This window comes from Coturnix japonica, chromosome 1 (assembly GCF_054131305.1).
Source record: "Coturnix japonica strain WE chromosome 1, WE-NBRP24, whole genome shotgun sequence".
NCBI classification, from domain to species: Eukaryota; Metazoa; Chordata; class Aves; order Galliformes; family Phasianidae; genus Coturnix; species Coturnix japonica.
In genome coordinates, this window is record NC_140663.1 from 132,030,851 (window position 1) to 132,049,267 (window position 18,417).

General features: G+C 37.1%; 1 protein-coding gene across 5 annotated transcripts in view; it reads left to right on the forward strand.

The window, feature by feature from the left end:
* The window catches only part of NALCN (sodium leak channel, non-selective), a 197,096-nt gene that overhangs the window by 35,621 nt on the left and 143,058 nt on the right, over positions 1–18,417 (forward strand). For 4 of the 5 annotated variants that reach the window (XM_085552963.1, XM_015851497.2, XM_015851496.3 and 1 more), the window contains exon 7: positions 9,154–9,308. In XM_085552963.1, coding sequence (XP_085409089.1) covers positions 9,154–9,308 — 155 coding nt within the window. Of the gene's footprint in view, positions 1–9,153; positions 9,309–18,417 lie in introns of those variants that run through there. The other variant, XM_085552975.1, reaches the window with a different exon arrangement.

Sequence of the window (18,417 nt, forward strand, 5' to 3'; positions counted from 1 at the left end):
TTTCTTTTGCAGTACTTAAAATACATATCTGTCTGTCCCTTCTGTAGCAGGCTTTGCTACAGAAACTTAGGCTCACAGATGCCTAAGTTGCCCAGCTCTCATCACACTTTTGCACTTTATTATCCATCCTGTCCCTTCCATCCCATGTCTGCATCACTTTCCCCCTAGCCTGCCTGAAACAAAGGTTAGCCTCCTCACACTCTCCTTCCATGAGGACAAACAACTGTTAGCCCTTCAATATCTCCTGCTGCCTGCATTTTTTTCTTGAAAGCCCTAGCCATTGCCTAGGGACAGTATTAAAATAACAGTTCAGCGCAAATTCCTATACACTTTCTACCTGACAGGTTAATGAACTCTTCAGCTAGTAGTTGCAGAAAAAACTTTGATTGTAGACTATCAACATTTAGTTTTACTTGAACCAAGAGATCACACTGCTGTCTCCTGCTAGAATGACCAGTTCCATCATAAATGCCTAATAGTGTCTATTTGAGGTTAGTGGACTAATGCTGAAAATCTGTTCTTGGGTGCTCAGTGCCAGCAGCCTTCTTCTTTTGCTTTGCCAAGAGTCCCAGCTCCTGTCCCATCAGATGGCACATTAGTCACAGAGCTGTGTAGGTGTATTTTATGAAGGCATCCTGTGTGTATAATTCATTCACAAGAAAAGCTGTAGTAAGGAATTTGTGTTGCATATAGTTCAGATTTGGAGTTATTTGGCAATATTTTTTAGTGATGTTGACAATGACCTTGTCTCATGGCTAAGGTGGTAACGATGTAGTGCTAGGTAAATCTACAAATGCTGCCTCACTGCAGGTATCATAGAATCATAAAATTGTTAGGGATGGAAAGGACCTTTAAGATCATCTATTTCCAACCCCCCTGCTACAGTAAGGGACACTTCTCACTGAATGAGGTTGCTGAAAGCCCCATCCAGCCTGGCCTTGAATGCCTACAGGGGGGGAGCATCCACAGCCTCTCTGGAAAACCTGTTCCAGCTTCTCACACATTCTCATAGTAAATAATTTCTTTCTCATATTCAGTCTAAATCTTTCCTTTTCCAATTTAAAGCCATTTCCGCTTCTCCTGTCACAACAAGCTCCTATAGAAAGTCCCTTCCCAACTTTTTTGTAGGCCCCCTTCAGGTACAGGAAGGCCGCTATAATGTCCCCCCCAAAGCCTTCTCTTTTCCAGGAGAAAGAGCCCCAACACTCTCAGCCTGTTCCTTTAGGGAAAGGTGCTCCAGTCGTCTAATAATCTTCATGGCCCTCCTCTGGATCCACACCAACATCTCCACATCCTTGTGTTGGGGGACCCAGAACCAGACACAGTACTCTAGGTGGGATCTCACAAGAGCAGAGTAGAGGGGCAGCATCACTGGGCCTTCTGGTCACACTTCAATGACACTAAGCCATTGAACGCAACCCTCTGAGTGCAACCATCCGGCCAGTTCCTTATCTTGTGAGTGATCCATCCATCAAATTCTTTTTTCTCCAATTTGACGACCAGGATATTGTGCAGGACAGTGTCAAACACTTTGCACGTGTCCAAGTAGATGACGTTAGTTGCTCACAATGCTCTGCTGCTATGAGTGACAGGTCCCAAAGTGCTTGTGAGCTTTGATGCACAAGAATCCCAGTTTAAATTTAGGCATACAATTTTCATATTCTTTGTATGTTTCCCCTTATTTGGGAAACAGGTACTAAGAAGATATTTTTCCATATTTAACCCAGGTAAGTCTGAGATTGAAATTTAGGTTGTTTTTTTTTTGTTTTTTTGTTTTTTTTTAAGTGATTCTGAACATACTTTAAATTGAAAATGGACCTAGTCTTCATCTTAGATTTTTTTATACATTTCAAATTGATGCCCTTGTAATTTAAAAGAGAACTGAGTTGTTTTTACTTTCTTTTTACTTTCTCTGTTGAAGGACTTCAGTGAATTTTAATAGGTAACATAGATAACATGTAAGTAATGATACCCCTTGGTGAAATGCAGATTCATGCAAGCTAGCTAAATTTGTTTTTGACTTGTCCTTTCTATTTCCTGTGTTTCAGTACTATTAGTAACAGTCTTCATTGATGTGTAAATGTCATTCATTCATTTTGTTTTAATTCTTAAGTCTTACATTAGCATACATATCTTGCAGTTGCTATTAGACTCAACTCCCTCCTGAATGATTGTAGCAGACACAAAAATGAGCTGCCATAGAGCTGTTATGCTGGATGACATTTGATAGAATTTCAGTGTAGTACTATTCATGTGTACTATTAGAAGAACAATTCCACACTGGAACATTTGTATATTCTTTTTTGAGCTTTACTTTCTCATGGCTGGCTGTTCATTCCAGCACTGTCTATAGGAAAAATTTCTTCTATTACTCATTTTTCTGTCATCAGTGGCCTCGTTACTCTGAAGGGTAATGACAGACTGAATTGATTTCTATTTCCTTTAATTCTGGTAACAAGTGATGAAACCAATGGACTGTCACAGATGTTAAGTAGCTGCAGTCATTCCTGTACTCCTTTGGTCAGTGACATATTGCAAGCTATCTGTATTGCATACTGAGTCATCTGGATTTTATTTCAGCACCTTTGTTAGGAGCCTAAATGCCTTTCTGGCTCATGGAGAAAGCTGGTTCTAGAATATGACTGTTATGGTTTAACCTGGCAGACAGCCGAGTACCACATTTGCTCAGTCCTCCACAGTGGCATGAGGGAGAAAACTGGAAAACAGATGAAATTTGAGGGTGGAGATAAAAACAGTTTAACAGGACATAATTGATCACCCACTGACCTGTGCCTAGCCAGTCCCCAGGCAGCAGTAGTCTGCCTGACCAATATCCCGTTTTCTGGCTGGGCATGATGTCATATGGCATGGAATATCACTAAGATTGGTTTGCATCAGCTGTCCTGGCTATGCATTTACCAGCTCCTTGTACAACCCCAGTTCCTCTCTGCCTACGCAGCACAAGAAGCTGAAAAGACTTTGGTGCTGTTTGAGGAGTAACATCAACATGTTATCAACATCGTACTTATCCTAAATCCAAAGCACAACACCTTACCAACCACCATGAAGAAAATTAAATCTATCCAGGCTGAAACTAGAACAGACTGAACCTACCAACCTCTAAGCCTCTGGAGATGTCTTTCAGACTCTTCAAAACTGCTGAAAGTGAATAGGGATAGATGAAATATCAAAGACTCATGAAATGAAAAAAGTCACAATCCCAATCAAATCAGACTTTACTTAATATCACTGCCTATCTAATAGGCAGTTCAATTTAAGTATGACTTTTGACCTAGGAAACTGGATTTAATCATGCCTTTTGAATAATGGAATACAAATAGTACTAGTGTTGATTTGTTGAATAAGCGCTTAATTCATTCTTTCTTGAAAAATTTACCTAAGTAAATGTAGATAGGACTCTAAGTTCTATCTACAAAGGCTCCAGCTTTGACGCTAGTGAACTATGTGAAAGCTACCAAGGAACAGATATCGAAACGTGATGCTGAACATGATCTTAATTGAAAAACAAGATATAAGAACGTATTTATCATTGGGTGTATGTACTGAAATCACTGGATCACTTAGTCTGACTTAATTATGTTTCTCCTTTACTAAATATTATAGCTTGCTTCTAAATCCAGTATCTCTTCTAGATATGTATCTGTTCTTGGTTCGGGTATTAGCAAAATATTAATTTATAAGCAAGGTAACTTCTTATTTCATACTGAAAGATGTTTCACTGTTAAAAACTATGTTCCTAATTCATCATCTTAATTTGTCTAATTTCAACCATTAGCTTTCTGTTCACATTATACTTTTTCATGGTAGATTACACAGAAGCGTAACTCCCAGTACCTTTCTAGTGTGAATTCATTAACATGCAATAATTTAGGCACCCTTCAGTATGCATTTTCAAAAACCTAACAATCTGTAGCTCTGTTACTGCTAAACATGTTTTCCCCATTTCTCATATTCATACTTCTCTCCTCTTTCTGTAAACTTCAAAACAATTTTAATAGATGAAGAAAATCCTGAATATAACATTAATCATAATTTGTGTGAATGTAATACAGAAAGGAACACAAATTCATTATTGTTATGGGAAAAAGCACTAGCTCTTTCTTGCCCTGATGTTACAGTGACAAATATAAGGGAGTGTCCTGTTATGTCACTTTATCTTAAATGCTCACATATCATCTATATTGTATGATTTTGCATTTACATCCTCCTGTATCACCTTTATTCCAACAAACCCTAAGCCATAACATTTGCTTGCAATGATCCTACCTGCATAACTTTGCATTTAGCTGTATTAAAAGCCATTTTGTTTCGTTAGATTCAGGTTAACAAATGATCCTGATATCCATACTTCCCAGTCCTTATTGTCCTTCATGTTTCTACTCTGCTGTAGATTTTATACCTATTTCTCGCTCAGGTGTTATGGTAGATCATTATGATAATTTCTTGTCAATTAATCAGTTTTCAGGCCATTTATGGTTTATTGATACTATATAGTACTAATTTTTTAATCAGCTGTGTTATTGATTGAATTGCTTTATGAAGTCTAATGCTAGACAATTTCATTAGGCAAATCAGCAATTTAATCAGAATCATGCTAGTATGGTGAGAATTATTTTCTGTGCCTGCCATTAATTACGTTCAAGTTCTTCACTGTTTATCAATTAGACTGTGTAACAGCTTATTCTTTCTTTTGTCTCTGTTGATCTTAGGATAAGCTGTCATCCTGTTTGTCCTTTAAAAATAATGGCACACTGGTGTTCTTCAAGAATTTCCCTGCTATCTCAAGTTTTATTAAAAATTAATAAAGAGATGAGAAAGGCCCTCAGTTATTTGGCCTGTTGATTTGAATGTAATTATCCCTAGCAGATGCTATTTAATCTTCTCTTCACTTAGTGAAGCTTGAGTAGGGAAATCTGTGAATATGAAGTTAAAATGTAAAGTATGGAACACTGCCAAAGTTGAAACTTTGTGCTGATACTCTCCTTAAACTCATGAGTCCTTCATGCGCACTCTATCTTATTAGTTAATGTAATGAAAACAGTGCTTGGATATCAAGGACAATATGTTACCAGGCAGATTTGAAAGATTTATAGTTATAATTACATATATAATTATGAGAAACATTAAATATGTATGATGTTTTCACACTTACAGTTTAAAAGATAAAACAGATTTTGTTATCTGATTAGAAACAGAAAACTGATTCTGTAAATTGCATGTGGCTCATGATGACTTTAGACCCGAGTTCATCTAAAAGTAAAATATAACATTACAATCTCACTCTTGGGAAGACTGTAGAACATAAGAGGGAGAATTGTGCCTAGAAATAACAGTAATCTTTAAGACCAAGAGGTACTCTGAAATTTCTTTAGCTACCACCAGCAAATGTGGATGATGCTGTTAGTGGATTATCTAGAACCTATGATGATTCCAGGAGCAGCATTGTCTTGCACTTCAATGGAAAGAGCAAATTGGAAAATCTAAGTGAATGAGGTTTTCAATAGAGGCCAATTATGGTATGACTCTTCTACTGTAATTTGTGGTTATTTGTAGGAATGCTGACGAAAGTGCTGGCTGTTAGTGAGCTTTTTAAAAGTATGACCTGTAATAATCTACCACTGAAAGCTTTAGAAATACCAGCACCAGAGTAGTGGGCAGAGAAATATACAGTTGAGCTCTCGGGATGAACTGTTTCTTTGTTTGTCTGGGAAGTGTTTGGGATTTTATCAAGGCACCCTATTCAGCAAATTACTTAAGTACAAGGGCTACTTCAAAAGTACGGCCTCCCATTTTGGCTTGCAACATCAGAGGTGGATGATCATTTTGTGGCAGTAGAGACTGAACTTTCCTACTGATAGATCCTGTTATGTGGCAGATGACAGCAGAGGGGCAGTCTGACAGAATGGTGTTTGCTGTGGAAGTGTGTATGAAGCAAAAGTGTGTCATCAAATTTCTCTATGCAAAAAAAAAAATAAAAAATGTATCCACTGACATTTATTGATGCTTGTTGAACATTTATTAAGAACAAATAGCGCACATTGGCTCACTGATGCAATGTTTGGCAAGCACAGCATCCAGGCTCTTGTTCACTGCTGTCAAAAAAGAATGGCTGATGATAGTATGCTGAAAAATAGTATTCTGTAACTGAGAATTTGTTCTATCAAATAGTGTTATTGTACTCCTTGTATCTGTTGAGGTTTTTATGGGAATAAATACAAGGCATTACTTTTGGAGCTATACACATACATTACCTTATAAAGCTTTTCAGATCCTTAAAGCTAGTTATGTACTGAATCAGCACCTCAGTTCTTAAGCTGATATTGAGTAGGGGCCATGTAGGAACAAACATTTTAAATCCTGTTATGCTGAAAAATAACAGGTGATATAGCCAATTATGCATTAGGAGCTTAATATTTCTAGTCCATGTAGATTCGTCCATGCATAGTACAATCCTGAACCAGAATACAAACTGCCTGGTGTTATCTACCCTAAAAAGCCTGTGCTTGCATAGGTACAGATCTGTACTCAGAGATTCTTCCTTTGTAGCCTAAATTGTACACGGTGCATGGAGACAGCTTTTCTTCTTCTTTAGAAGGTGGTGTGATGTCATATAAAAATGACTGACAGAGTGATGAGGCACTGAAACAGGCTTCTCAGAGAAGCTTAATTTCCATGCCAACTCAAATCGTTCTGTGATTCAAGAACCCTACATTTCTGTTATTCTCCCACCTAGGTTTAAATCAAGCTCTTAAACTAACTGCTTTGCACAGTTATGATGGATCCAGCAATACTTTTAATAATATGTCCTCTCACTGCAATCCCTAGGATACAAGGGATTTGCTAATGCAAACCATAATGTACAGTCAACTAGCTACTACCCTGGGTTCTGCATGCACTTTATCCAATGAATTAATAAAATGTTGTCTTTTGAAAACCCTATCTTATAATGGCTGGTGTACCATAAATCTAAAGTACTTACACAACTGGATATGAATTAACATACTGTCGTACGAAGGACTTAAGGTGGCCAGATTAAATTTTAAATCCTTGAGTGACACAGCTGCTGAGCATGTTTACAAAAAGTGAAATGGATGCACATATTCTTGTGTGTCTGTCTGTCATTCTAGTTAAGCATATGGTTAATTTTCAGAGCATTCTTTAAAACTTCATCTGGAGGTGTTTACGTGTGTGTGTGTGTGTTCATCCATGCAGATGCGTGTGGCTCTCAGGCATCATTTAGAAATGGCTACAGAATGGGTGAAGCTACAGTTATTATCTGCATTTATAATTGCCTAGGAAAAAATGTGTAGGAAGCTTTAGTTTCACACTGACAGACTTAGAATAATCTATTGCTATTGCATGCAGCACATAAAAGCAAGAAAAACAAAGTAATTACAGCTCCTGTTCACCCAATTTAGTTGTCAAAATGCATGTGTGAGTTTGATTAAAGGAAGAGGACTTTGAGAAGAACAATAAGATCCTAATCATACTAAAGGGCAGACTGAAAATTGCACCTGTTCTGTGGACAAACAAGATTAATTAAAATGATGAATTTTAAGGCTCTGTGCTGAGGCCTCTCGATAACAAGGTGAATACTACAAGATCTTTTAACTTTCAGTGGTTCATTTTACATGTTTCTATACTGAAAGTCTGTGCTGTGCCTAAGAAGTCAAAAAGCAATTGGAACTTGCATCACAGAATGGCTTGAGTTGGAAGCAACCTCAAGGATCAGAAACTCCAACCTCCCCGCTGCGTGCAGGGCCACTAACCATATCTAATTCTAGACCAGGCTGCCCAGGGCCCCATCCTACCAGGCCTTTAACATCTCCAGAAACGGAGCATCCACATCTTCTCTGGGAGAATGCTATGGACCATTTTTTTTGCTCAGATTATAGCTCACTCTGATTAGCTTTCCAAGTCTGACTTGAAATTACTTTTGGGACTGAACCAAAATGCAGAATTTCCATACAATGAAAGAGAGAATATAAGCAAGGAGAAAACTGATGCTGCTTAGCTGTGTACCTGTTCAGCATATTTGGAATTATGCCGCATCACAACCTTTCTTATCTTTTTTTACCCAGTTGGCTCATAGTAGAGGTAGCATAAATCCTCACTTCTGTACTTAGTACTCTCCTGTATTGATTTGTAGACCCTAATGCGGACCTTCTCAGAATGTGATTTTTTGCTAGTTACCTCTTAACTAAACCACTTCTTGAGAAGCAGGATGGCTTTGATTCTGTCCCTTCCATGGCAAACAGCAATGTGTTGTCATTATCAACAGCATGCTGTGAATGCCAATGAGGAATTACGTATCTGAGCTTCTCCTTACAAGGGTCTGGGAGTACTTAGATTCATGTATGTATGCCACAGGCATAGAACAAGGAGCCACAAATTTGCTCCCCTCTCCCTATACCCTTTCCAGCATAAATCTTACTGAATCAATTCATTACTTTCTTCACTTTTTTTTTTTTATTATTATTATTATTTATTTTTTTTTTACCAAACTCTTACTGGCTTCTTTCAGAACTGAATCAGATATGTCACAGTCAAGCAGTATTTACATCATAACAGCACTAAAGGTGTAATTATGTGAATTCCTTCCTGTCTGTGACTAGTTATACTTAAGCAAAATTAAGGGTTTGGCTCTCTGTGATAGAAACCTGACCTATGTAAGGTACAAGTAATTAACACATACCTTCATGGCTGACATGTCATCCATGAAGACCATGCTAAGGGGTATCAAAGCCAGTTTTGACTGCAGTTGAACATGTTCTCAAGATCCTCAAAGGAAACTAAAGCAGTAAGTGTCCAAATTCCAATAAAAACAGTTGGAACAGCTCTATGTTAAATTTGTATGTCTTCTAGAGTCTCCGTTTTTTACTGAGGTCTCTAGGCATTCTTGTGAAACCTCTACTGCTTATATTTGTACTGTCAGCACATAAGACTGAAGTCTTATGAGTCTGTTGGCTCATCTTTTACTCTAAGTTCTTAATGAAAACAACATACATCAGAGAACATCAGGTAGTAAAAAGAATAGCTGATATAATTTTTACTTTACTTTTCTTACTTTCAAGTATGTAGTTTTGCCATGAGCTGAGTTTATGTAACACCTTAATTTTGTATTTTTCACAGAAATGTAACCTGGAATAATTTAGCTATCCCAGACACCCACTGTTCCAGAGAGCTAGAAGAAGGTTACCAGTGCCCACCTGGATTTAAATGCATGGACCTTGAAGATCTGGGACTAAGCAGGCAAGAGCTGGGCTACAGTGGCTTTAATGAGATAGGTCTGTCTTACTGGTAAAATCCATTTCAGTATACATTTAAAAATGTTTATGAAATGAGTAGAACAGATAGCTCATGTCTGTTCTCAAAAGATATCTAGTGCAGTCAGCATTCTACTCAAGTAGAACACATGACAGAAAGAGAAGTTGCTATTTGTTTTGGAGTTAACTGTTGAAGTTATTTATTTTTATATTGCGTGGGATTCCAGGATTTAAATACCGTTATTTAAGAAGAGTTTACTTGTTTGTCATCAATATACAAATGCAATAACCAATTACTGTGTTTTATTTATGATTCACTTTAGAGTATATAATTCATCTTGTTTGTCTAGTTTTAGTAGGAATTCCTATGCAAAACAAAACAAAACAAAAACCCCAAAAAAGCACCAGAAAAAGAACACCAAATCCCAACCTGGCAACCTGGATCCAAACTGCTTAAGTCAGAACATCATTCAACAAAATGACTGAGAGTCAGGCAGGGAGATGTCAAACTACTGATGCAATATTTGTTCTGTGAGAAACATTCAGAAAGACCTGAAAATTGCAGTCTCTGCAAGCTGGCTTGTACTGTGCCCATCCCTGTAGGGAAACAAGTAGAACACAGAAAAATATTTCAGTGAAGACGGCAAGGGTATGGGCAGCAGTGGTGAGATCCATATCGAAATGGAAAATGTGCAGTTATGCTATCAGAGAATTGCGGTTATCTCACATTTATTTAGTAGACGAAGGTCCAACATGACCTGAAACTGTGCATTTTCATGAACACTGCTAGGGAATTCCCTTCAAATGAGAAGGCATGCCTAAAGGCCATGTTCATTCTGATGCCTCTATCTGACTCTGATAAGCTTATTTTTCACTTTTCTTGGCATGAATTCTAGCCAGTAGACTTTCATCCTGGCCACGGCTAAACTTGAATGCAATAAAAAGGTTTGATGACTGGATGACTACAATCCAAAAGGATTTTTTCATACCGAGATCCATTGCAGCTGAAGTCACTTCAGCATAACCAGAGAGTTAAAAGAATAGTCTCCTGTTATAACAGGTACTCTGTAATACCAAATAGTTTCTGAAATGAAACTGCCATTTCTGTCCTTCTTTTTTCTGATGAGAAAGGGAGGGAAATAAAATTATTTGAACCAGGCTCCCTTCTACTTCTCCCAGAAGGCACAAGTGTAACAGTTGTACCCAGTACTGCTAACTCAATAGCTCTTCAGGTAGTATCTGTCTTTTATATGAAATTTTTCTTCAGTAGATACCAAAGAACAACTTAGTCTGATCTCACAGACAACTTTCAGATTCTTAAGTTTGTGGCATACTGCCATGCCTGGGGAAATATGAGCTGAGTTCAAACTGAGGATAAAAACATCCACATGCAAGTTCTCTAGTTTGAGACAGTTTGGCAGTGGAGCGTGGGCTAGGTGCATCATCAGAAAAATTATGCCTCAAATAGATGGAAATCACCCTTCTAATCCTGACATTCAAAATTAGCTGTGGCATTGAAGGCTGTTATTCTAGCTGCCTACCTGGTCACCAAGGAAAAGAAGTTGCAATGCGTTAGATCAGCTTAGATGAATGGATGATTGGAAGAAGGTTTGGAGTGTTTAATAAAGGAAACCATTCCATTTTTAATGATAGAGCAGGTTGACAAAGACATGTGAAATAGCTTGTCCAAGGGTGCCTGCAAGGCAGACTTTAAAAACCACTGAGTCCAGCCTCCTGAGTCACAGTCCTGGCTTTATCGATGTGCCATTCTGATTGCTGTATTTGAAAGATCAAAGATTGCTAATAGACATAGGAAAGTTTTCTGTTGTACACTGTTTTCATCTAGATGTTAGTAACCAGAATTTAAGCACTTCTCAGTACTGTAGTCAGAAAATGACAATTGAAAGCTGATTAATAAATTTTAAAATACCAGATAATTCACAGCAGCCACAAAATGCTAAATAAGCTTTCTCACATTAGGAATGTTAAAAGCAGAGTAATAACCATAAAGTTTATCAGTATTTTGTAAATCTCTGTTTTGTGGCGTACCTTTATATCTCATTAACAGGTAAGTAATAAAGTAGATTTTTTTTCTGTGTAATTACAGTATTTTATTGTTTATGTTCATTGATTTTTTACTTCTCATATTAATATGCAGCCTGTCCTTTTGGATCCTGAAATGTATCATTACAAAAATCACAAGAGCATAGCATTTTGACAGCTACCATTTCATTACTGCCAATTAATCTGGGGTATAGAAGTATTTGATATTTTTCTTTGTTCTTTTCTTGGGGGGTGGGGGAGGGGGAGGAGGGAAGAGAAGAGGGGGAAGAGGTTTATTTTTTACAATTTTACTTGGGGTGATCAAACTGTCCCCATCAGATAAAAGTTAATGGAGTTCTCTGTGCTGTGAGGACATACCAAGCAGGTAACAACATAATTGAAAAGTCCCTTAATTTTGTCCATAGCTTGCTCACAATTCTATTATCTTTTACTCTAAGGGGATGGAAATTGAAAAGATAGCATTGGTTTTGGTAGTTGTAAATTTCCAGGTTTTCTGGTTTTCTGTTTTTTTGCTTTAAGGTACTCTGTTCTTCTGTTATATCTATAGTTGTATGCATGCATATATGATTTTTTTAAGGAGGAACATAGTTATAGACCATTGATAAATATGGCTTGAAGTCATCTTGTCAGAATAATCTAGTCTATCCCCTTTCTGTCTGAAGCAGATTTCACAATCTTTCCAGGCAATCTGTTGCACTACTTAGTTGTCTGTACTTTCCTCACATATAACCTGAATCTTTCTTTTTGCAATTTAAGATCATAATTTCATACCTTGCTCAATATGGACATGGACAAAATTTCAAAAAAGCTTTTTAGCATCTCTGAAGACCATCATTTTGCATCTTTTACACTGTAAGGATCTGCTAGGCAACATAGTTCTAAATGTTTCAGTCTTTTGCTGTAAGACTTGTATGTATTTTGCACCTCAAATTATTCTTTTTGGCCTTCTATAGACTTTCTCCTCTTTGCTGAAGTGCACTATTGGCAGAATATTTTAGTAAAGCCATTACTTAATGTGCTTTTAAGTTTTATTATGGCTTCTACGTCCCAGTGAGATGCTTTCCATTTTCAAAACAGCATGATGTGGGTGATTCATGTGTTTTTCTGATTTGCTACTGCCTTTGTGTCCTTTTGTAAGAGCTGCCATCAGTGTTTTCCAACCTGTATTCATTTACTTGATTATAACTTTAAAAAATGTAGAACCTCTTTCTTGTCTCTTTTGAATAGCATACTTTTTTTTTTTAAAGACTATTTTTCGCTTTGCCAAGTTCTTCTTGAGTTTTATTTCCTTCCTCCTAAGTACTTTCAGAACTGCTAAGCTTACTTTTCTCTGAAATCTGATGAATACAATTTATTTTTCTATCATCTTGGTAAAAAACTGATATCCAGATTGAGGACAGACTCTTATGGAAACTCATTTGATAGTCTTCCCTTCTGACAATGTGCAATTAGTAGCTGCTTCCATTTACAAATCCTGCTTCCGTTCTGTGTTTGTATAGCAATAATACAATAAGATTTGTACCATAGGTTCCCTAGTGCCTGCAGAATGCCAATGTTTACTAACAATATAATACTCACACTTGATGTTTGTGATAATTTTTCAAACATAGGACACATCAGTGTATATCTATGGCTAACACCTCTGTTTTTCTCCAGCATACGTATTTCTATATCAGATATAGAATGAAATTAAGAGTGCCAATCATCTTTGCCAACTTCATCAGTGTAATCTTTAATGAGAGCAAAGTTATTAATAGCCCGGGCAGTTTTGTTTGGCTACTTTTCTCAAAGAATTATGCTCAGCACTTAAAGAAATATATCTTACAACGGTTTATGAAGTGAGGCAACAAGTAAAACATTGAGTGAAGAATAAATTATCTAAACCCTCTGTAGCCCAAATCCATTTCTCTTTCAGGTTCTGAGAGAAAGAGTAATCTGCTCCATCTAGGTGAAGTGTTTAAGGTTCCAGATGTTAAAGGTTCCAGCTAATGACAGGTTACAAGGAGTTACTGCTTTTTCTAGCAAGTGGCTCAGGAACTCGGTAGAAACTCAAATGCTCTTTCCAACAGTTTGGCACACAACTTCTTAAGTAGATGTTGTTCCAGTGCAGGAACAACCTGCTATCCATCAGGATGCCTGAAGATTTTTCAAATACTACCCATGGGGCTGAGTGGGTGTAAAAGAAAGGAAATGAATGAAAGGCTTGGCTGACTGTGTGGATGTGGGTGGCAAAGCTCCTTACTACTGACTATGCCTGTATAGTACTGTCAAGCTTTTCTCTTTTTCAGAATTCTTAGCTGATTTTGATTCAGACTTCTATAAAAAGATTGATATTTGCTTCATATTAGAACAGCCTTCAGCTTTGTCACACACTGAGAGCATCAGGTGCATTCACAGTTGGCTTGTTTCTCATTTAACTCTCTTGTCTGTTTTTCCAAGCAACATTTAACTCCACAGAGTATATCTGACAGCAAGACAGTATTGTGAAGAGTGTAAATATTTGGGGCTAAATATTGAGAAAAATGACCTTTATGCTATAAATTAACCCCCAATAACTGTATAAGTCATTGGATGCAATTGTATTTGCGTATATTCATGCAACATATTTAAAGTGCATAAATGTTGAATTAAACAGAAGTATGGGAGACCTGGGGAACTTCTGCCTTCCATGTCACTATGAGTGTGACTGTGTGTCTGTCTCTAGACAATGTGTTTAACATGGCAGTAATTGCTGTCTGGGCCACACAAATGTTATTGGAAAGGCTGAATGCCTGGGTGCTGCTGAAGAGGGTGTCATGTAGCAAAAAAGTACAAAATTTATTGCTGGGTCTTGGGCAGTTTTCCTCCTACCTGTACATTCCATATACTATAAGTCCTTTTCCATTCAGGCTAGTAATCATTTTGTATGTGTCTTGGGTGCAATCATCTGTTATCACCTACAGATGCACACTTGCAGCTACTGATTTTACTCTTCACATAACCTTACAGTCTTATTTTTTCATTATTTACGATGCTGTGTATTGCCTAAAATATTCTCCAAAGTTAAGAAGGCCCAGGGTGAAAGATTCCTGAAAGTTAAAAAATGTTCTACTAAGAGAAAGAATTTCTATGCCATGAGAGGTCATTCCAAAAAAAGAATCAGGGGATCTTATTCTGTTGCTTGCTAATTTAACTCTATTAAATTATAATAATTACATCTGGTACATGCCAAAAGTGTTTGCCAAAGTATACCATATTAACGTCAATTTTGTGTATAGGAGATGAACACACTGATGTTATATCTCAAAGAGAATGAAATTCAAATGCTAAGGAGTGCTTCAAATTGCATGTTAAACAACAACAAAAACAAAAATCTATTAAACATTTCTCACCTTATAGTAACAATGAACATTGTTCAATGGCACAGTAAGCCAGCAAAATCATCTAATTTCATGGGCTGTAGAACAGCAACAGAGCTTGAGGTCTCAGATATTTCACATTCATATTAGAAGAACTTGTCCCCTTATGATATGTGACCCAGAATTTAAATATTCATGGTATATGTACAGTTGAGAGCCTTTGTTTAAACTGGTAATTAGGAAAAAAATGTATATGTCATTGTGAAAAATGTCTGCCATGAGTAGCATAGAAGTTAGCCTAATTTAATATTTGTTAATGGAAACATCATTGTGTGGCCAAAGCCAAGTTCCGCTATTCACTTATAGCTATTATTTTAATAAAAGGTTTCTGAAATGATCAAAATAGCCTATTTGTTTAGCCGTAAACTGGATTTTTAAATGCCAAAAACTGGGGTTGCACTGGTTCCTACAGGGGTCCTTTAAACATGGGGAAAATCTGAGACTGTGCAACCAGTCTGAATTGAAAAAGCATTGCTCTTAAGAGTAGAGTGCCATAAGATCCACTAGGAAGCAGAAGACAAGATAGCTGCACTATCAGCAATTGCTTGATCTGTCTGTGTCCCTAGTGGGACCCAGAGGAAAAACCTGAGTTGACTCTTGCCCTAAGCAAGAGCTTTGGAGCTTTTCAGCTCCATGAGAAACTGTAAATTTCAAACTGATGACCAGAAAAAAAATGTTTTTAAGGTTCTTTGTTCAAAGTAGAAAATACTGATAGCCAAAAGGATTACAGGTTTGTTTTCAGCCTCCTAAGGTGTTGCCTTCCTCTCTGCCCTTTCACACAAAAGTCTCCACCTGAACAAATCCAGTGTGGTTTTACACTAGCACACAGGGCCAGTAATGGGTAAGCATCAGCATCAGAGACTGAATCCCTTGGCTCTAAGTCCATTGGTATCTGGGATAACAGAAAGCCACAAATGGATGTAATAATGTCAGGGTCTCCATTTAATTGTACCAGATATGGAAGATGAGCTCTTATGAAAAATGTTGGCTCAGTAATTATTTCATCAAAGCCTGGGGTCAGGCTCTTCTGTAGAGGATATGTACATTTGGTACTGTGTACTGAGTCTTAATACTTCGTTTATCTTACCAAGTGTATCATAGTATTGAATACTTTGATAAAAAGATCTAACACCATGCTATTTATACAGCTCTTTTTGTCAAATGCTTGCATGTAAAGTGCCTAATAAGAAGGTCTTCATTCATGACAGTGGCCGGTATGGCTGTTATGTGGCAGTGTGACAAGTGATAACAATGCTAATGTGTAAAGTTGCCAGAACATAATCAGGGAAGCCATTCAGAGTGCCTAGCAATGAAAGTCGTGTTTTCTAAATGTGAATCAAAATAACTTAATACAAACCCCAATCGTCTGCTGATTGAGAAACTATGAAAATCACTATTTTAATTTTGGCAATACGTTTTTGTTTTCATATTGGAATTTCAACTTAAGCCTTGCAGATGGAGACTAATAGGGCCCTGATTCCAGTTGAAGCACTGTTGTGGGTAGAACGCTACTTGCTCAGGGAATTTCACTTAATTTGTTTTATTGCCAGCTGACATGAACTTTCAATCACTGACTCAGGTATTGAGAAGGAAAGAAGACAAATAAGTAAAGAAGCAAGGAAAACACTTTCACTCCTCTGCTTGTCTCAGTTTCAGTCTGCACAGCTCCCTCCACATGTCCTAGTCCTCACTCCCTGATTTTGCTGCATGTAGAGTGAGGTCCGGCACAGAACCTGGGTTAGGTACATTGCTACTTGAAGCTCTTAAGGTAGCCTGATATTTTCTTTTAGCATTTTTTCTGAGATTTTTTTTTAATCTGTTTTCCAAGTTATTACAATTTTGATGCCTTGTTTATATATTGCTTCTCATACTTCAGTGTCATGTAAGTGGCTGAATTAGCACTTCTTCCTCTTCTCAAGAAAACTTATTTCTGAATAGCTTATCTTTCAAAGGCAATTAATAGTGTCCTATAAATTGAATGACTGGAACAGTTTCAAACACTTTGGTTTATCCTCCCTCTACTCTAAGTATGCTTAGTAGTATTGTTAGCAACTTAATGTTAAAATAGACATTAAGAATGGCATAACTTTGAACTAACAAAAATGAAAGATTTATCAATGCACTGTGCAGAAAATTCATTTTGCTATTACTCAGACTTTTCATAAAAGCTAAATCATATGACTTAATTTTCAGATCACTGCACCAAAAGAAGGCTGTTCTTTAGGAGCAGAAACAGAAAAGAAGTCTAGGCAAATTTCTTTTAGTAAAATGTGCTTACACAGTTCAGTATTTCTAGTCTTGGCAGTGTCCATGGAACATAAATTTAATGCATTGCATAGTAAAACACAGTGTGATAAACAGCACCTTTCAGATGACAGCAATAAGCTTTTCTCCTACACACATCTCTACTTTCTGCATAGTGAACTTTATATCTTGATCCTATTTCTTCCTATTCTGAATGAGAAACATTAGAAAAAGCTTTAAAATTAGCTACATAATTTTCTTAGAAGGTCACCAGTTCTGTAGTTTCCATGGCTGTGCTGTTAAGTAGTTTTGTAGTGGTCTTCCACTGTTTTCCATGCTCTGGCAAGGATATGGTGTGTTCTGAAGAAGGTCTCTTGGCTAGATCACAATGCTGTCAGAACATTTGTTCTTCTATCTTAAGTGGCCTCCAAGATGCTCATGCTGTATTCTTGCCTCTGAAGTTATTTCTTCATCTGGAGGCAGCTGTGTCCCCATAAAATGAGTTTTCTCCATTTAAATTTAAGTTTATTTGACAGTTTCTAATCCTCATAATCAAGATAGCAATTTTTATGCCATTTTGCAGGATAACTGGCCAGCAGACTAGTTTTACTAGAAATACTGGTATTCTCCATATGAAGCTTTCTTCTGACCAAACATGGAGTAATTGGCCCTAACTTATTGACTTCCTTTGGTCATAAATAACTTGGTTATCCTTTGTAAGTGACTTGCTCCTGCAGTCTGACAGGATGGGGTTTTATACCCTCTCTGAACTACACAGGTATGAAAATACTTCTGCACGTGATTGGATATTAGGAAAAGATCCCTAATACTGAATGTCATATATTAGAGCAGGCTGCCCAGGAAAATAGTGGGGTCATAATCCCTGGAGATTTTTAAGAAATGTGTACATGTGGCACAGAGGGTCATGTTTTAGTGGACATAGTGGTGATGGGTTGACAGTTGGACTAGATGATCTTACTGTCTTTTCCAGTCTTCATGATTATATGATACTTTGAAAAGTATTTAAAAGTTATTTAAAAGTATTGCACTAAGGTTCATGAAAAGCAGACAACTGCATGTGGTTCTTTAGTCTTGATAGAGATTAGATGTTGTTGTTACCCAAGTCTCTGGGGAATGATAGCGGTTTTAGAGTCATTGTTATCTCTGATTAGCAAAAATTCTTAGATGCGTGGCAGAATTATTACTGTAGGAAGACTGAAAAGACCTTTCAAACATGAGGTCCTGATGAGCCATCCACTGAAGAGGAGTAGTTTGCAAGAAATCTTCAATTTATTACAATTAATTTAAATTATTTCATAATTTAGTATGATGATTCTACCCTTAACAGATGGTGTCATTATAAAATGGTGCTTCTCTAGTGTAGGTCCGTGATAGTGAGGCTGCATGGATTGTGGAGAAAACAG